This window comes from Anoplopoma fimbria, chromosome 3 (assembly GCF_027596085.1).
Source record: "Anoplopoma fimbria isolate UVic2021 breed Golden Eagle Sablefish chromosome 3, Afim_UVic_2022, whole genome shotgun sequence".
NCBI lineage: Eukaryota > Metazoa > Chordata > Actinopteri > Perciformes > Anoplopomatidae > Anoplopoma > Anoplopoma fimbria.
The window spans coordinates 9,712,989-9,733,748 of NC_072451.1; the positions used below are offsets into that span (position 1 = coordinate 9,712,989).

The 20,760-nt window shown below is 41.2% G+C and overlaps 2 protein-coding genes across 3 annotated transcripts in view; both read right to left on the reverse strand.

The window, feature by feature from the left end:
* Positions 1 to 1,156, reverse strand: part of LOC129088784 (epidermal growth factor receptor substrate 15-like 1) — a 37,047-nt gene extending 35,891 nt beyond the window's left edge. Inside the window, 2 exon segments of the mRNA XM_054596016.1 lie at positions 927 to 1,016; positions 1,106 to 1,156. Coding sequence (XP_054451991.1) covers positions 927 to 1,016; positions 1,106 to 1,156 — 141 coding nt within the window.
* A 1,573-nt stretch (positions 1,157 to 2,729) lies between these two features.
* Positions 2,730 to 19,891, reverse strand: rad23ab (RAD23 homolog A, nucleotide excision repair protein b). 2 transcript variants are annotated; one of them, XM_054596360.1, is made up of 10 exons: positions 19,702 to 19,891; positions 17,885 to 17,966; positions 17,104 to 17,183; positions 13,958 to 14,403; positions 13,458 to 13,504; positions 11,698 to 11,825; positions 11,500 to 11,617; positions 9,542 to 9,723; positions 7,936 to 8,082; positions 2,730 to 5,289 (listed from the first exon to the last, which is right to left on the reverse strand). In XM_054596360.1, the coding sequence occupies exons 1-10, from the start codon at positions 19,768 to 19,770 to the stop codon at positions 5,176 to 5,178; spliced, it is 1,413 nt and encodes a 470-aa protein (XP_054452335.1). In that variant the 5' UTR covers positions 19,771 to 19,891; the 3' UTR covers positions 2,730 to 5,175. The 2 variants fall into 2 exon arrangements, with proteins under 2 accessions (XP_054452335.1, XP_054452334.1); XM_054596359.1 differs by having other exon boundaries at positions 9,542 to 9,726.
* Positions 19,892 to 20,760: the final 869 nt, after the last annotated feature.

A 20,760-nucleotide genomic window follows, 5' to 3' on the forward strand; every position in this document is an offset into this window, starting at 1 on the left:
CTGATTGGATTTATTGGTCGAATCTATGCTGACATACTGCATATATCATTTTACACTCTAACACACCTATAGGTCAATGTGTAAAATAGCCATGGGAAATACATACACACAATTATACACTATACGGTCAGTATTATCTGTCCAATTGGTTTTGTCCTGGTTCTGTTTTGTCTACTCATTTTCTGGCTGTCCCTGGTTAAATTTAAAAGCCTAACCAGAAAAGGTCGAGCCATAGTAGATTTTTTAAATGCTGATATAATAATGATTGTTTGGAGCGGGAAAAGACCAACTTAAGTGAGATAAAACACGGGCCCCTCAATCATTTGAATAAGGCCAGTCTGGCTGGGCATGGGTGCAGTAACAAAGCAAAAGACGATGGTTAAAAAAAAAAGAAAAAGGTACAATTCATAACAAGATTATTTGCACCAGCGATGGATTGGCCTAAACCATGGCTAAATAACTTTCCTGGACCTTACTGCACGTATTATACAAACATTGCAGCAAAACAAGCTGTAAACACAAAGTTGTCTATTTTTCATGAAGAAATACAGATGCAGCTTCAAAATTCTTGTTCGAGATAACAAACACGCTCAGCATTCAAAAAAAATATGATTAATCCGATGCATTTAAGGTCTGCAAATAAATCAGAGATGAGCTCTGTAAAAAATAAGCACACATCCCTTTTAAGGTATTAATAGTGTGCTGATAAAACATGCTTTAATTGATACGGTCACTTTTTACTGATACGATTATTGCAAAGTTTATTCTTCTGAAGAGTTTGAAACAACGTTGGCTGCAGACCTGCTACTACTCAGTCCACTATAAACGCAGTAAAACATGTATGAAACCAGCTCTATGTGAAGTAATGAACCATCATCAGCTGGTACAGAGTAAAAGAGAACAGTGTCGCTTTTGCCACGACCTACCTTTCCAAGTGTAATGTCAGGGAGTCCAGACTTTTTTAAGAACAAGGCAGCTTCTGTTGGTCCCACTCTCCCTGTGTTCCCGGGGTCCACCTTGGAGCAAACAAACACACAGTCTGAGTGTATTAGAATATTTGCATCATTCATGTTTCATTGTCGTCATTAACAATAAAGAAACGTACCTGTCTGTAATAGTTCTCATATACAGGGTTCCCACTCGACAGCTGTAGCATGGAGACAAAATGTCATTGCACTATAAAAATCAACCCACATCCACTTCTCTCCACAAGTGAGGTTCCTTCTAGAAGCACTTGAAATAACCTGCATAATTCACCAAAATAAGCCCTGTGTGAACTGCACTGACTCAGGCGTCCAGCTAAGCCTGAACTTATAGTTCTTATTGAAATGCTCGTTTACCGTCGGCCCTGCCCCACAGTTCACAACAAGGCATCACAACCCAACTGCATTACCATATTATGTGACTGTTGCGCAACCACAGCCGACAAAAAGCGCGACCGTGAGTGCTTTTCAGCCTCGACATGAACCCGGGTCACCGGTGAACATGGAGACTATAGAGAGCCAGCTCACCGTAGCGGCATTAACCGAGGCTTAGCCCGGGGTTAGCCTACTGTATAGCCTGCCCGTCTAGCCTCACGAGCGTGTTTATCTCCATCCTCTCACTGCTCGGCATCCAAGGCTAGGCTAACTATGCGTTTGCTAGCTAAAGGACTGACCGTTATAATGGTTTCCAGTGTTTTTCTTAAATATCCGCGCGCGTGCCAGCCTGTTCCTCACTCTGTGTACAGTGCACACGATGCTTGTTAAGTTTAAATGTATAATTAGTAAGTTAACTGTATGTTATTTCGTAGCTTAATAGCTACACGGTTAGCTTTCCTCCAGCTGAGGCTAACAAGCCCGCTACCTAACGGTACTGCAAATAGGCCTGAATCGACCAGCTGACTGCTTTATTTCTAGCAGCATTTCAAAGCGAGCTTGTGTTGGGTTCAAACTCATATTTACATACAATGACACGTGTAAGACAAACTGTGCCGTGCTATAGAATGGCTTAGCCTTGAGGTGAAGTGTGGAGTCGTAAATCGCTGCATCTTTACCTGGGTGAGAGATGTGAGAGCTGCCATCTTCCCTGTTGCTGCGGGAACGCGCCCACCCTCCTCCTCCTCCTCCTCTCTCCAAGGCAACACTCCCCTTAGCGGACAAACCCATGCCTCACATACCGGGAAGGGAATGTGGTCGAAACTCCATTGAAGAATTGCTCATTTTACGTTGCCTACGTTGTTCTGCAAAATTGTGAATTCCTTCGTTAAATAAAAACGGACTTTTGTTTTATCGCCAGGGCAAGCTCTTTAATTCGGCAGATATACTTTATATGCAACAATTGCAGGTTACATTTGTTTGTTTTTAATGAATGCTGTGCTGGAATCACATTGCGGTCTGTAGAATTACAAATCCATATTTTTGGCGTTGGTGTGTGGTGCCCCCCCCAATAAATCGTGCATTTAAAAATATGTAATAATAACAATAAATACATCAAATGTTTTGATAAAAGTTGCAAGAGAACTTTTAAAAAATGTTGTATTCATGGCTTGCACGACTGCTGTTAAGATGTCTCATGTTTATGATACATACTGTTGCATGTAAAATAATACACCAGTAAATATGACGCTCATCCTCAGTTCTAAACTAACCTTATATGTGTACCCAACAGTGAAATAGGTGAGGCTTGCATTCACTTAGATGAATCATGATAAAACACCACATTTTCTCACCTACTTTGTAAAAGCCATTTATTTTTACACAGTGCTTTAACAAAAGTTTTTCACAACAATTAGGCAAAACCTTAACTGGTGTATTTAAAGTAGTAATCTATGTTTTTTTTTTTATAAATCCAAAAGAAAGAAAGGGGGTAAAACAAGAGAGCAAAACCACACGGGTGGTTTCATCATTCCAACCCACTGCCATGCTATAAATAACTCCGTAACAATTGCATGCAACCAACAACCCCTCACAGCTAAAGAACAGCATTTGTAACAGTAAAGTGCCCTTTTTCACCCCAAAGTGTGTATACCACATTTACATTATAATACAAAACTTCCAGTAATTTCCAGTTCAAACACAATAAGGCTAAAGTAAAAGCAGAGACAGCAAAGTACATGCTAAAAGCTGAAAAAAACATATATATATCTATATATATATATTTATTTTTTTTGGCTTCAAGCACTTTTTCAAATTCCCTTTAAACCACTTTTGAAATAATAACTGATTCATTATCAATACATAAAACAGTAATGGTGATCACCAATCCTAGAACACTTTATTGTAAACTATAACTCCATTTGTGAAATGAAAAGCGTTCAAGTCTTTGACAATCATAAGGCATGAAGGAGCAATGGCTCAAAGTCTGACAGCTTTAAGATGCATAGAAGATGTGACATGAGACAAATGGTACAGAAACAGATTGTCTGAAAGTAGGAAGTGTTTGATCGTTCCAGCTAACTCAATATTAAGAAAAAATACAATTCTTTTGTTTTTTAAAGTCAAATGTTTGGCTCAAAGTACATGCTATGTGGCACTTCATAATCATCCTTCAATTCCTTCATCTGCTAAATAAACAAACAAACAAACCCTCCACAGTGAAAGACCATGATGACAATTCACATGCTGCATCCAGGTCCTCTTCTAATACATAAATATAACACCACAGCACACACACCATTTTGAAAGCCAGTGATCATAATGCATGATGCTCGACTGCACAACTAAGTCATCGGATGTAGGAAAATAAAGTGCAAGGTGTTGTGATGAATTCTACCAAAATTTGAACATCTGCAATTGGAAGCCCATTTCTGCCATTGAAAAAAAAAAGTGTAGATAAACAAAAAAGTTAAGAATAGTAAAAAATAAAATACTTCCAAAATCACAGTCTAAATTCTAAGATAAACTAATTAAAAATTACCATCTCAAACATTTATATTTTTTTCATGCACTGGCCAATGTAGCCCTAAATCTCTACTTTGACCAAAGCATGAAAAAACAATGTTTTTGCCTAGGGGTACTTCTCCTTAGGTCAAAATAATGACACGAAGACAAAAAAAACAAGTCAAAATGAGAGGTCAAAATTAGGAGTTATTATCTTAACATTCTGACTTTCCATTCCTAACATTTCATCTTGCTTTTCTCTTGTTCTGGCAGAAATGGGCAATACAGTTTCAAATACTCCAGCTGCATTTTCAGTCACCTTGCAGATGTCCTTTTCCTCGGATAGAACCACACAGAAACACATCAGCGCCGTTAATGAAAGGTCAAAACACCAGCAGCATTTTTGGCATGTGTTAGCTAAGCATTTTTTTCACAAGAATAAAAGAAGCAGAATAATAAAAAACTATCCGACCTGAACTTTGATATAGAGCAATGCTAGCTCTCAAACAGCAAAGTCAACAGTTTGCATCACATTTTGAGGTGAACCCAACATGGAGGGGTTTGTAAATGCACGTTTTTATCGTGTATTTATACACGACGGATATATTCTGGAGTACAGTCTAAGTTCAACACAAGTTCTACAGGCAGCGTGTGTGAGCTGACTGCAGAGGAAACCCTCTAAACCTAAGCCGTTCGGCCTGTAAATACAGAATCCCATTACCGCAAGTAGAAGAAAAAATGTAAAGTCGTAATATTAACTTTTTATCTCATAATTTAGACTTTTAATTTCATAGCTATGACTTTGTATCTCATTATTTGGTTTTCATCTCATAATTGTGACTTTTTCATCTTATAACTGACATATTTATCTCATATCTATAATAATGACTCCTTATGTCATAATTATGCCTCTTTTTCTCACAAATTTGACCTTTTATCTCAGTATTACTTACCACGGGGTATCTATATTATCAAGGCTAGGTTTCTTCTTATTTTTTTTATTTTACTGGCAGCAATGGGCTATCTTATGTTAAGGTGATGCAGACTGTTGGCGTCGTACCGGCTTCACTTCTCTCAGTGTGATCACTCGGCACAAGCGGCGGCGGTAATGATAGCAGGAGTGAGACGCAGCCCGAGCTGCTGTGACGATCATCACGGCTCTATGGAGGGGAGGTAGAGCAGCAAACTCCATCACCCACAGCATCCGACGCACAGTCACATGGCGTGAAAAACATTGTTCCTCCCCCGGTGGACCTTGCCTAGTCACCTGCTCTGCGGCCCTCTGGTGAACGGCGACCTGTCAGGTGATGCTCGGCTACTCGTCGTCCCATGATTGCTGCAGCAGGAAGTTAGCAGCTAGGTTCTCGTTCTTCTCGCAGGCGAAGTAGGCCTGGATGACTAACCCTTCAGGGAAGCCCAGCGCTTTTAACTGGAAGACAACACACATGTTCACGTTACAACACACACACCCGTGCAGCTCCGCCGAGATACAAAAAATAAGTATTGAACACGTCACCATTTTTCTCAGTAAATATATTTCTAAAGGTGCTATTGACATGACATTTTCACCAGATGTCGGTAACAACCCAAGTAATCCATACATACAAAGAAAACCAAACAAATGAGTTCAGAAATTAAGTTATGTGTAATAAAATGGAATGACACAGGTAAAAAGTATTGAACACATGAAGAAAGGGAGGTGCAAAAAGGCATGGAAAGCCAAGACACCAGCTGAAATCTATCAGTAATTAGAAAGCAATCCTGCCCCTTGTCAGTGCAAATTAATATCAGCTGGTTCAGTCCCAACTGATGGCCTATAAAAAGGTGTCTCATTACCAAGGTGTCACACAAGAAACATCTCATGATGGGTAAAAGCAAAGAGCTCTCTCAAGACCTTCACAACCTTATTGTTGCAAAACATACTGATGGCATTGGTTACAGAAGGATTTCTAAACTTCTGAATGTTCCAGTGAGCACTGTTGGGGCCATAATCCGGAAGTGGAAAGAACATCATTTCACCATAAACCGGCCACGACCAGGTGCTCCTCGCAAGATTTCTGACAGAGGAGTGAAAATAATTATCAGAAGAGTTGTCCAAGAGCCAATGACCACTTGTGCAGAGCTTCAGAAAGACCTGGAATTAGCAGGTACAATTGTTTCAAAGAAAACAATAAGTAATGCACTCAACCGCCGTGGCCTGTATGCACGCTCACCACGCAAGACTCCATTGCTGAAGAAAAAGCATGTTGAAGCTCGTTTAAAGTTTGCTGCACAACATTTAGACAAGCCTGTGAAATACTGGGAGAATATAGTCTGGTCAGATGAGACCAAAATTGAACTCTTTGGATGCCGTAATACACACCATGTTTGGAGGTCAAATGGCACTGCACATCACCCCAAAAACACCATACCAACAGTGAAGTTTGGAGGTGGGAACATCATGGTGTGGGGCTGTTTTTCAGCATACGGCACTGGCAAACTTCATATAACTGAAGGAAGGATGAATGGAAAAATGGACCGAGACATTCTTGATAAAAATCTGCTGCCATCTACCAGGATGATGAAGATGAAACAAGGGTGGACATTTCAGCAAGACAATGATCCCAAACACACAGCCAAGGAAACTCTCAATTGGTTTCAGAGAAAGAAAATAAAGCTGCTAGAATGGCCCAGCCAATCACCTGACTTGAATCCAATAGAAAATCTATGGAAAGAACTAAAGATCAGAGTTCATAGAAGAAGCCCACGGAACCTTCAAGATTTGAAGGCTGTTTGTGTGGAAGAATGGGCCAAAATCACACCTGAGCAATGCATGCGACTAGTTTCTCCATACAGGAGGCGTCTTGAAGCTGTCATTACCAACAAAGGCTTTTGTACAAAGTATTAAATAAATTTCAGTGAGCGTGTTCAATACTTTTTCCCTGTGTCATTCCATTTTATTACACATCACCTAATTTCTGAACTTATTTGTTTTGTTTTCTTTGTATGTATGGATTACTTGGGTTGTTACTGACATCTGGTGAAAATTTCATGTCAATAGCACCTTTAGAAATATATTTACTGAGAAAAATGGTGACGTGTTCAATACTTATTTTACCCGCTGTAGTTGACCCAGAGCAGCGTCCAGCAGTCTGTCTGAGGTAGCCTAAAGCTACTGTAAGCTACTTTATTGAGTTTACCTTTAGCCAAATGCTAAATGTGAATTTGAGTTCCCTTCGGTAAACAGTTGGGCAGTGGATATGTCTAGGGTTTTTTATTGTGAAAGGTAAGAACAGAAGGAGTGGATTTGGTCTGGGCTGCCTTTGTCAAGGTTGAAAGGAGTGAAAAAGTGTGACATCTTGGTTCAGACCAGGTGGCAACCTCCGATTTTGAAAAGTGAAGCCAATGCAGAAGTGTCTTAAACTTTCATTCTCTCTCCTGACCACCAGGAGGCAACTCCTCTGGCTGCGATAATAAGTCAGATTGTATAGAACTCTATGAGAAAATGACTCTACTTCTCTCTTGATTTATTACCTCAGTAAACATTGTAAACATGAGTTTATGCTCTCAATCTTTAGTTCCAAGTCTTCTTCAATACATGATGTAAATTTAGTAAATGATGGTCCCTTTAGAGTCTAATAGACCATAGAGCAGGGTATGCTTTAGGGAGGGGCTACTGTGATTGACAGGTCTCTACCAGAGCAGTATGCGTCGTCTCTACGACACTCCTCCGCAGTCCAAATATGGTCACTTCTGCTCACCGGTTGCAAAAAAACAAGATGGCGCCACTCAAAATGCTGGAGGCTTCAAAACCGCATTCCACAAACCAATGGGTGGCCACGTCCACTATATATGTACTACACCTCCTTGTTGTTGTTTTACACTATAGTGTACGGTTGAATAGGTCCGTTCCGCACAACGTGATTGGTGGTGCGCAAGTTCAGAACAATTAACCTCGTTACATTCATGTAAACATGACACAACAAGATACAGGAATACACAACATTAAAAAAAACAGTTCATTCATTGTGCTTATGTTATGTGTCAAGCTCCATGACGGCACACCATACACTTAGACTAAAATAGAAAAACTGACCCTCTCAATGGCCTCCTTCTCCTGTGGGGTGACCTGGATGTAGTTTGTCTGTGGGGTTCCCTGGGCCTCGGCCCCCTCCCCTGCAGTGTCTCCACCTCGTGGCTCATTAAGCATCTGCACAAAACGCTCCTGGTGCTGCGTGATTTGCTGTAAGTCAAACGTACATACATTTGTAGTAAATACTACAAATAGCTGATATACAGGTTACCAATCCCTACACAGTTGGGATACACACGTTTACTTCTGATGATCCTTTTTTTTGACGAAAGGGTTGTTCAAGGGTTCTTAGTAAGACTAAGGGTTCCACAAAGAACCCTTTTCATTCAAGAGTTTTGAAAGGATTGTTGAAAGCATAAGTGTTAAGAGGTAATGCCCACAATACATCCCACACCCCTCCAAAAACTGTGATTGGGAACCATGATTGTTGTTGTTAGGATTCTCAGAAGAACCCTCTAGATTCAACCCCTAGAATAAAGCAAGGTATTCTGTACAACCGCTGGGTAGATTCCAGATGCAACCCATAGACTATTGCAAGGTTCTTTGTAGAACCCCTGGAGGGATTCTAGATGCTACCGTTGGAATATAGAAGAGTTCTTGGTAGAACCCCTGGGTGTATTCTATATGCAACCTTTGGAATATAAAAAAAGGGTTCTCGTTAGAGCCCCGTGAGTGGGTTCTCAGTAGAACCTCCTAAATTGGTTCTTTTTAGCATGCTTAGAATGTGGAAAGGTTCTGAATAGAACCTCCTGAGAGGGTTCTCGGTGCAACCATAACACCATAGAAGGTTCCACCATTGTGATACCTTTCACAGATGGTTCTAGGTACAACCCATTCTGTTGGGTTCTAGATAGAGCCCTTTGAAAGGGTTACTGGTGGAACCTTTATAAAAGGTTCACCAGGAACCAAATAGGATTATCCTATGAGGATTAGGAACCCTACATGGTTCTGATAAGCGCCTTTATTTCTAAGAATGTAGCACAAATGATACAGAACAGCTGATTATCATTAGCGATCAACTAACCATTCAAACAGTAGACATGGTTAAGACATGGTGACATCATTTTGTCAGATGTATTGGATCAGACTTCTGCAGGGGTGGAAATAGTATGGAGGTCCTTTACTGAAGTAAAAGTATGAATACCACACAGTGAAAATACTCCACAACTATTAAAAGAAAGTAAAAGTATGCAGTTATAATGCCGTAAAATGTTCCCTGTAAGTGTTTTACAACTATACATGATGTTTCTGGATTAATATTACTACTACATTTATATTAATGTGTCTTTTCAACTCCTTTATATCCTGTTGGCTGGTTTAATAAACAGCAATGCATCATGTTCTATAAGATCATCATATGTTTGTAGCGTCGCTGTCCTGTGAGAACCACGTATCTCTAAAAAGAAGAACAGCCTGTTTTTAGCTCTGTGACGATGCATTTTCCAGCTGATCCAAGAGGCTTTTTAAAATAGTTTATTTAGCTTAAGATAAGGGAGGACTTTCTGAAGTGCCTCAAATTTGAACTTAACTGCAAAATATCATTTAAATATATTCTTGGTTGTTATGTATTTAGATTAATAAGATATTGGTGAGCGTGCCGGTGGGGTACCTGCAGCAGCTGCGGGTTGTCTCTGCCCAGCTGCTGCAGAAGGGCCGGTAGAAGGGCCGGGTTCTGCTGGATGATCTGTCTCATCTGCTGGAACTGAGGCTGGTTCCTCAAGAACTCCAGAGGGTTCCCTGCTGAGACGGAGACTCCACCAGCAGGGGGAGGCTGACTGCCGGGCGCTGGCCCTGCTGGAGAGGAAAACGCGCTGGTTACTGCCACTGTTGTAGTGTGGTAGAGTGCATTAACATGGAAACCATTTGTAAACAAACAGCTCAGTGTATTAAATAAAAATCCACTCTTGCTATGAAGATGTCCTGCTCACTGATGTGCAACAGTACCCACAATTGGGAATGGTCCAACTGCAGCTATCTCTTGTGGGTAAGTGAGTTCTGGGAGCCAATAAGAAGAGCCTACATTCCCTTGAAGGGATGTGCATTACTTCTTTAAGCAGCCTTTTTTAAAAAAAAAAAAAAGCTTAATGTAAAAAAATATCCAGGTAGCAGCCACGCCTAACTAAATATTGTTGGTCCAGGGCAATCAAAAATTATATATATACATTTACACTGCAAGCCTTACTGCTCACGTATCACTATCAGATTGTTATTGTTTGGCTGGTAACACTTTTTTCTCTTTTTTTTTTTAAGTGGCCAATATTAGATTCCAGTGTCAACTTGTCACAGTTCTGAACTGACTCGCATGCGTAAAAGAACAACAAAAAGTACATGATACGCAGCGCTGACTTACTGAAGAAAACATGGGAGGCCATGGGAGTCAGTGTTAATGGACTCATTTTTAATTGTGGCTTTTTGTGGAGCAAGCTGCTACTTCTATACGCAGGTGTGTGTGTGTGTGTGTGTGTGTGTGTGTGTGTGTGTGTGTGTGTGTGTGTGTGTGTGTGTGTGTGTGTGTGTGTGTGTGTGTGTGTGTGTGGATAAAGAGTGGGAGCCAGGAGCAGTGGAACCGTGATTGCAATCTAGATTGACATAACAGTCGCATGAATTCCAATATGACTGTTTAGACTGAAAAATCTGACCTTTGTCTGATTTAGGAAACATATGAAAAGTGGCCAAAAACAGAATTGAAAAGATCAGATGCCATGTGATTTTGGTTGTTCACACTGTTGTGAAAAAAGAGTCATATGTGAGTTGAAAAAAACAAATTTGGTCAACCACAGTGGGAAAGTAGTGTTGTAAACGTCAGTTCAAAACCTGTTTTTCTTTTGCAAACTATGAAGAGAAGTTAGCCGTAGCATTAACGACAAAAAACGAAAACACCACATTCTACTCCTCACTGGCCTGTTGTCTCTTTAACGCTTCACTATTGTTTAATAACCATTAAGTTATATTTGCTCAGTAGTAATTTAAAATCCTGTTTTCTGTCTGGCTATCTACCCATTGGTTGTTATCAATCACAGCATGCATTGTCCAACTAATGTTACTGTACTTTTCATCCAAACACATAATATCATTTTCAACCAAATTGGTCGCAGGAACCAAACGTCCATTTTGTCCATTTTGTGTTCCAACCACATCTGAGGAACCAACACAGAGTCAGTCATGTTGTTTGTCAAACTGTGAAAAGAGCCAACTCAAACACAAGTCCACTGCAAACTCCACCCTAACAGTTCCTGGACCATGTGCGAGTACTTGCCCCCAGAGCAGGGGCCCATGTGGCTGAGTAGGGATGGGTATCGGTAGGTTTTAATCGATACTATTACTCTTATCAGTACTCTTTTCGGTTATCCCCCCCCCGAAAAGGATTAGAATTTATTTATATTCTAAATCTAACTTTTTGGCAGCGACCGAAATGTTTACAACAGCAAAGTCACCATTTAAAGTTAATAATATCTCACAGGAAACAAATCTAAAAATACAAATAAAATAAACTATATTCCTGAGTAGAGTGAAGTTAATCAGTCATATATATCTGCATAACTAGAGGTGATAAGTGTGTGCTCTTACTGTTTGAGGTTGCTGGGGGCTGTCGTGGTTCTTGTGTAGCAGGGGCGACGGGGTTGGGCGGAGCTCTGGGTCCAACTGGCTCCTGAGGTGGTGGATCACTGGTCTCCACTGGAATACCCTGCAGTTCATAAACATTCACTTCACACTCTGGAATACAGAAGGAATGGAACCCCCAACCCGGGCTGGTTAAATCCTCACCGTGAGTAGGTACTCCACTGCTCGGTCTGGGTTGTTGTAGCTGGCTCTGAGCGCGGCCACTACCTGCTCCCGCTCGTAACCCATAGACATGATCTCTGACACCAGGTTCTCATAGGCTGGACCCGTCACTATGGAAACCAAGGGAGAGGGAAGAGCAGAGACGAATGAGGTCAAACTAGTAAGAAACGTCTTTCTATATTATGGCATTGCATATCCCATAAGGCTATGCAAACAGTTAGTTCACTTGAGCCCTGTTTTTTATTCACTATTAGATAACATTTTGGTGAGAGACTGAGGTCTTTTGGAGTGCAGGGAGCACTCCTGAGGACCTTTTTCGACTCTGTGGTGGCATCAGCCATTTTTTATGCAGTGGTCTGCTGGAGCAGCAGCATTTCAACAGCTGACAAGAAGAGACTAAATAAACTTGTCAGGAAGAACAGCAGTGTGCTGGGGTGTCCACTGGATACGGTGGAGGTGGTGGGAGACAGGAGGATGATGGCTAAGCTATCATCACTGATGGACAACACCTCCCACCCCATGCAGGACACCCTGGCGGCTCTGTACAGCTCCTTCAGCAACCGGCTGCTTCACCCCGCGGTGGGTGAAGGAGAGGTATCGCAGGTCCTTCCTTCCTGCTGCTGTCAGGTTGCACAACCAGCTCTGCTCCCAGTAGACCACATGACACATGAAATACAATATACAATACACTGTGCAATTATAGCTATAATAGTTTTTGTCTGTACATATAATATTTAAGTTATTGTGGATTTTTTACTGTTTTTATTGCTTATTTATAATACTTGTTTTTATTTCATTTTATTTTTATCTTGTCTTTCTTCTATGTCTCTTGTGTGCACTTTACCCTATGCTGCTGTAATCCTGCAAATTTCCCCGCTGTAGGACTAATAAAGGATTATCTTATCTTATCTTATCTTAAATGTCTGAATCTGAATTTATATAATTGGCATAAACACACACTTAAGTTACCAGGTTAATCAGATAAATCAGGTTATGCTGGTCAAAGAACACATCTACACGCACTGTACCAACCTGCTTACTGTAGGGCCCCATATACATGCCACACATCAGTAATCAGGGTCACCCATTACCATAAACCAACCCCCTCTGGGCCACGGCCAACGCTTTTTAACGGCACGTGATAGAAGATGCTGCTGTGTGTGTGTGTGTGTGTGTGTGTGTGTGTGTGTGTGTGTGTGTGTGTGTGTGTGTGTGTGTGTGTGTGTGTGTGTGTGTGTCAAAAAAAGACTATGGCAGGAAAGAAAGAGCTCAGTTTTTCACCGTCGCAAATGTGTCTGAATTTCACAATCAGTCAAAGTTCAGCAGCGGACCTCGTGTCGGATCTTGAATGGAATTGCTTTAAATGCGTGGATGTAATTATGTTTCCTTTCATTCGGCTGCTCTGCTGTCCCTCTCTGCTCACGTTAAAAAAAAGAAGGCAATTTAAAAAGGCTCACATGTTGTACACACATGGGCAAGAAATCCGCATTGTCCGACAGAAATCTAGATGGAGAATTCACGTTTCACTAATCCTCTACCCCATTTTAAAAAAAAACATCTGCATGACACCTCCCTTGTCCTTGTCTTTCCATGTGGTTGGATGACACATCATACTGGCAAGTTCATTCACACTCTTTCAACCGGGCACTAAGGTTCAAAACTAAAAGCAAATACAAAACATAACCCATACACTGGTATTTTTTCAGTTAAGACAGAAGGACATAAAATCCTAGATGTATTACCCAGAATAGACGCTGCCTCTTCAAGGAGACCCAGTTCTTCGACGAGGCTTTGAGAGAAATAAGACACAAACAATTAGAGTGAGCATCCAACAACAACACAAGAAGTCGAGCTAGCTCCATGAGGCTGCTAAATGCTAAACACGCTGACAGTGGCAATGCTCACATGCTGTTGTTTAGCTTTGGCTGCATTGGAATCAAACAAAAAGTACAGCTGAGCCTGATGGGAATGTTATTAGTTTTGTAGGTGTTTGGTCAGAACCCAAGTATTGGTTTATGACCAAATTATAAATAATTAAATAATTATCCATTTAAGACACACACTGATCCTGACTCTGTTGAAAGCTGCAGTCAAGTCTTTTCATGCCATTAGAACTTGTTCAAAAGAAATTGAACCATCTAAACCAGGTTGCTGTGATCACAATACGAGCTTTCCGAGCTACTCTAGGCCATTTCTCGGACTACCAGAGGAATATTGTACTTAAACATGGGTTTCCTCCGACCTGGCAGCAGTGGAAAGGACTTCTGAAGTAGCAGATGGTTCGTTCTCGGGGTCATCCCTCGGCTTTTCTTCTGGCTGGGTGGTAGGGGTTGGGGGGTCCGCGGGGGCCGGGGCCGTCTGCGCAGCCTCGGGAGCTGGGGCCGGCGCAGATGCCGGAGTGGCAGCTGAAGCCGAGGCTGGGGCCGGGTCTGGGGCTGAGTCCGGGGCAGAGTCTGTGGGGGAGTTCGAGTCAAGGGCTGCTGCTGCTGCTGCTTCGACAGAACCAACAGGTGTGTGGTCTGGGACTGGGGATGTGGATTCAGAGCCAGGGATAGACTGTAGGGCAGGCGTGGGTGCAGACACTGCGTGGGTCGCTGTGGAGGGCACTTGTGTTGAGGGTGGTGCTGGAGCTGCAGGCGGAGGGGGCGTTGGCTGTGGGGCTGCTTGAGGAGGAGGGGCTGGTTTAGGCTGAAAAGACATTTTAGAGATGATCATTGTAGTGTGGATGTGATGACCTAAGGTGGCAGCACTGCATTGTTTATTTCACTCAATTAGACCAGGCTATTAAGTTTGTAAATTGCCAAGTATTGGTAAGATATTTCCATATCAGTACTGTCGTAAGTTAAAAAAAGCTAGTATTCAAATACCGGTTGAGCAAAAAGGCTGGTCGCTCATAAGGTCAGCTAAAAAATTGCAATTACGTGTATTTATCATGTATTTATGGTTTATTTAATAGAAACGGTTACAATATACGTACACACTGTAAACAGCAATCATATGCAAGTATCATAGTGTTTTTCTAGATGCTTGTTTGCAACATCCGTCCCTAGAAGGGCTTTTATGAAGCTAGGAGAAGTGCTATGTTACCTCAAGTAGTAAATTCAGTGCTAAGTACATTTCTATATTCCATTTCTAAGTACATATAATATATTCCATATTGTCACAGTCACAGGTTTGCGTTTGTAATTTTGAGGGGGGCGGGACTGTAGAGAATGGAGCTCTTGGGTTAATAGCCTGACACTCATCCTGAGACCGTGATGGACAATATGTGCTAACCCTGGTCCCTTTAGTATTTTGGTTTCATTATTGTATGTATGACATACGGTATTTCAGAGGCTGGAGCAGGCTCAGTTTTGTCCCTGTCATGGAAAAGGTTAGGAGGAAAGGAGTCAAAATAACGAAAAACTTGCATCGCTATTTTCAAAGGGATCCCGTAACTTCCCCCCCTCCAGATAAGTGAATGAAAACTGGTTCCATGGGAACCCACGAGCCTCCCATTTACAGACATTTCCACTTTATGTCAATCCAACACAGTTTTGGGCAACAAGTCATGACAATATGACATGACTTCAGATGAATGGAAAGGAACAGCTCCTTCCTATCTTTAAGTTTTCAAGCCCTGCACCCCCGCCCCGCCCGACCACTTCGCTCTGCTGCCTCAGGGCGATTGGTTGCCCCGTCGCTCAGAGGTCCCTGCGGCCGATCCACCCGGTCACAGCTTTTTTCTGTCCTGGCCCCTCAGTGGTGGAATGAACTCCCCACTGACGTCAGGACAGCAGAGTCGCTGCCCATCTTTAGGCGCAGGCTGAAAACTCACCTCTTCATGAAGTACTACCCTGAGCCTTCCTCGTAGCACTTATTGCATTCGTATCAGTTCGCTGCACTTATAATAATAATTAAGCCTTTATTAGTCCCACAATGGGGAAATTATTTCTCTGCATTTAACCCATCCCGGAGGAGCAGTGGGCTGCAATGAAGCGCCCGGGGAGCAACTTGGGGTTAGGTGTCTTGCTCAAGGACACCTTGGCATGTTGCCGGTAGAGGGGTTTGAACCACCAACCTTGTGGTTACGGGACAAGCGCTCTACCTCATGTGCCACAGCTGCCTCGCCTTATTGCATTCGTATCAGTTTGTTGCACTTATTGTATTCATATTCGTTTATTGCACTTATCCTATTCGTATTAGTTTGTAGCACCTATTGTATTCGTATTAGTTTGTTGCATTACATTACATTACATTACATTACAGTCATTAGCAGACGCTTTTATCCAAAGCGACTTACAGGAAGTGTATTCAACATAGGTATTCAAGAGAACTACTAGTCACCAGAAGTCATAAGTGCATCTCCTTTCTTAAACAAGCATCTCAAAGCATAAACCAGAGCAAAGGTATAGTGCAGAGGCAAATTACTACGAAAAAAAATAATTGCAACAGACGAATCCGAATATAGTAAGTGCTACAAACTACTACGAATAGGATAAGTGCAGTAAACAAATACAAATTCAATAAGTGCAGCAACTAATACAGTAAGTGCAATAAGTGCTACGAGGAAGGCTCAGGGTAGTACTTCTTGAAGAGGTGAGTTTTCAGCCTGCGCCTAAAGATGGGCAGCGACTCTGCTGTCCTGACGTCAGTGGGGAGTTCATTCCACCACTGAGGGGCCAGGACAGAAAAAAGCTGTGACCGGGTGGATCGGCCGCAATTATTGTTTTCGTAGTAATTTGCCTCTGCACTATACTTTTGCTCTGGTTTATGCTTTTAGATGCTTGTTTAAGAAAGGAGATGCACTTATGACTTCTGGTGACTAGTAGTTCTCTTGAATACCTATGTTGAATACACTTCCTGTAAGTCGCTTTGGATAAAAGCGTCTGCTAAATGACTGTAATGTAATGTAATGTAACAAAAAAAAAAGTGTAATAAATGGTTCAACCCCAAAAATTGGGTGGTTTTGGGAGGGGGGTATGCAACAGGAAATCAACTGGGACACTTTACGTTTTCAGCTTTGAAATGGCCTCTAAATTGTGATCCGTGGGTAAAGACGTAATTCAATCTCCTGCTAAATATTTTACAAGTACTACAAATACTACCTGTGCTGTGACAATATTCACCACTGTGTTTTTTTATTTAAACACAAACACTGTTTTAATTCCCTAATTGTTTTTTTTATTTTTGCAACCGTTGTTAAGATGCTGTTGTAGAAACTCCTGTACTTCCTGTAGTGTTTCAAGTAGAATGGGATGTCTGTTTGAGCTGCTGGGCGGCTTTTAATGTGAAATGTCTACGGAAGAAGTCTTGAGCACCATTGACGTTATCTTAATAGAAACCATAAACAGAAAAGTAAGAGACTGGACTAATCAGTGAATAGAAACAATCCAAAGAGACACTTACCTTGGTAACCATGACCACGACAAAGTTCTTCTCATCGATTTTGTACTCCTTCAGCGGGGTGTCATCGTTTAAGATTTTGCCTGTGACATTCAAGGAGGAATCCCAAAAGAGAAAAGGCACAATTTTTTAATGAGAAGCTATGATAGTCCTTCATATGGGAAAAAATGACGATATGAAGGGCTCATTCTAAAGTAACGAAGACACAAAAAATGTAAGTTTCAGGGTATTATCCACTAATGAAAACATAGTTATAAATATAGTCCATTTCTGCAAATAAATTCCCCTAAATCCTACATACTGAACCTCTATGTGGTGCAATGACTTGAATGGTGTTTACTATAATGCACAACCTTGACAACAAATGTAACACATATTAATAACCATCTAATAGTGCAGTGAGTATTCCCAACAAGAAAAAAATCATTGTGTTTACCAGTCCATCATTTTCTACATGTGGACACCTGAGAGTGCGTTTAGGCTCTTACACCAGGGCAACATTCATTTATTTTTGTGTGTTTGAAGTCATTTTGACCCATGGATGGCCTAGTTTCACAACTGAGGGGGATTCTTAGTGCCGCTGCTATGGCAACAAATAAATAAATACCTTGAGCAATGCTTTTGGACGGTAAAAGTAAAAGTGTAAAAGTTAAAAGAAATGTGTGTTGTGTTGTCCCAATAAAACAATTTATCAAACTTTGTGGGGCCCTGCTGTAACAGAATATAATAATTAAATATTATTAGTTTTTGTCTGTATCTCTTTCAAAGTCATCCTCCGGCTCACCTGCATAGATTAGTTTTTGTCCTGCAGCAGGAAATGCATCTTTTCCTCTGTCCTTCTCTATTTTCTCCTTCAGGGCATTCACCTGACAAACATCAACAGAAGAAACATTGATATTAACGTAGCTGTTGGCAAAAAGGTGATATTAATAGAGAGAAGACTAAGACTAATATATATATATATATATTTATATAACTGATTTAAGTTTAAATCAGTTTGTCTGCATACTAATTGTTTTTGTTTTGTGAAACCATTTGTGTCCATTTGAGTTGCCTGACTAAATAGAACATTTTATTTTCACTTTGTATGTATTTTTTGTTTTGTTTGTAATTTGCTTTGTTATTTATATATATATACACACACACATATATGTACAAATATATACATAAAATAAACATATATATGTATGTTTTATGTATATAGGTCAATACACCTAATATCAAGCACTCCATGTTATTTACAATATGCTAAGAAAATTCCAAAAAGTCTTAGCTCTTTTCTCCCAAAAAATATGAACTAACCGGCATTACCATAACTACAGAAAGGAGGTTTAAAATATTGCATCGTCATTCATGGTGAGGCTGAAAGAAATCAAACACTGTCAAGCTCAAAGAAAGCACACAGCACATTTCCGGTCGGTGTTTTCAACATAAACCCTCCATGCCGCTCATTCGTCATAAAATCCCCCGAGGAACACTAATAAGCAAAGTCTAAGCAACCAGTGGAATGCGGACTATATATTTTACTGTATTGTTTAGCAAATGAAAACATAACTTTGGTTACTATGTTCTTTCTAGAGAGTGTATGGTGTGCTTTGATATATTAAACAATAAACTGGACTGGACACACAACACTGACGCCCTATACAGGAAAGGACAGAGCAGGCTGTTCTTCCTGAGGAGGCTGAGGTCCTTCAATGTGTGCAATAAACTGCTCAAGGCATTCTACCAGTCTGTGGTAGCCAGCGCCCTCTTCTTTGCTGTGGTGTGCTGGGGTGGTGGCATCAGGACTGGAGATGCCAACAAGCTCAACAAGCTGGTGAGGAAAGCCAGCTCTGTGGTGGGTCTGGAGCTGGACAGTCTGGAGTCAGTGGGTGAGAGGAGGATGAAGGCCAAACTCGGAGCCATCCTGGACAATCCCTCTCACCCTCTCCATGAGGAACTGTGGCAGCTGGGCAGCTCTTTCAGCCATCGGCTGATTCTACCAAAGAGCAGGACGGAGCGCTTCAGACGCTCATTTGTGCCCACTGCCATCAGACTGTACAACAACAGCGGAGACCACAGTCTGTCATCATGCTGACCAGCTCCCCCCCCCCCCCCCCCCCCATGTGGATATACTGTACATTTTTTATTTGTATTCTTATTTTTTATTTTATTCTATTTTTATTTTATTGTATAATATGTGTATTTATTATCTGTTTCTGTGTAGTTGAGCTGCTGCAACACTTGAATTTCCCCCATGGGGATCAATAAAGGAATATAATAATTACAGGTGTTACGCTTTTACTTTGAAGGGAAAACTTGCTCAATTCCGATCTTGCACGAGCTAACTCTGGCTACATTGCCTCACGTGAACTCCGTTACTGTGAGACCCTGCACAAACGCTTACTTCTCTGAACACCACACATTTGTGTCACAAATACCTAATGTCACTCTTAAAAATAAGCTAAATAACTCTTTAAAGAGTTGAGAAGCCTTTGCCGCGGCTATTGTTATATTTTAATATTAGCTAACATCCCCCGTATGCTACAGTCTCTATTGCAGCCGTCCCCGGCCTCACCGTGTTTACTTCAGCCCCCGGTAACTTCTAACGGTACTCACCGTCAATTCTGGGTCTATTTCTATTTTGAATGTCTGCTGCTGGAGGGTCTTCAGTGTTACCGTCAACATCTTTCGCCGCAGTGTCAGAGGCAGCTGGGGTCAAATAATGAGTGTACTGACAGCAATTTCTCGCCTGTAGTCGCTCTTTTTTCGCACCAGAACTGAATCAAATGTATGTGTGACTCAGCTGTCTCAGAGACGCGGAGCTGACCTGGGGAGGGGAGGCACGGGCGCCATCTACAGGCGGAAGCGAGGCACGACACACACTGCCGCCTTCGAGTGCTGTCGGAATTATCCCTACGAAGAGTTCGGGGGAGATACATTTGCAAATAAAACAATGTCGTAACCTTTTTTTCTGTTTTTATCATAATGCAACCATTAACATCTTTTCATCAGATTCATATTTTTTCCACTAGTACTGACCATGGCGTATGAAGTGACATTTATATTATAATCAATTGATTTTCCATTAATGGATCAGATTAATCAATTTGTTGTGAAATATTGGTGAACAGAAGTGCTGATGAAAAAAAATCAGACAAAGTATTTTCATCATAGACGTGTGCTAAGTGGCAAAGCCAAGCATTTAAGAGGCACTCTAGGAAATACACCATCCAAGACTGGGAAGTACAGAAATGCTTCTTTTCTGTGTGTCTGCGTCATGAATTAATTAATTCATACAAAGAGAACCATTTTCTCATATCGGTCTTTGTGTCATCAACTTCAACAACCAGTGTGACTTGTTTTTTGGCTTCATATTAAACTTTTGTCGCACTCCACAGACTTGATGCTTTACTTTATCTCGTGCAGCATAAAGTAGCAAAAAGTGAAAGAACATTTATATCTATTACTTGGACAGATTTGGAGGGTTGCGTACTTGTTCTTGGAAACTTCTGACTTTTATGGGAAAAGTTGTTTTTTTCCCCCCAACAGATATGCTTACACAGTTTGGCAAACTGACAGTGCTGACAGAGCTAACAGAGTTTACCTAAGGGGACTTTATCCTCTGCTCAGGTAGACATTACTACGCTGTAGCTTTACATAGGTAATAGAGGTTTC

Bases quoted from the DNA above. Each gene is read 5' to 3' on its own strand.
- rad23ab (XM_054596359.1), bottom strand. From the start codon at position 19,770: ATGTTGACGGTAACACTGAAGACCCTCCAGCAGCAGACATTCAAAATA. The intron at 13,505-13,957 runs GTCGGAGGAAAC...TTTCTCTCAAAG, and splicing joins GTCCTTTCCACTGCTGCCAG to CCTCGTCGAAGAACTGGGTC. The intron at 11,826-13,457 runs GTAATACATCTA...TGGTTTCCATAG, and splicing joins AGAGGCAGCGTCTATTCTGG to TGACGGGTCCAGCCTATGAG.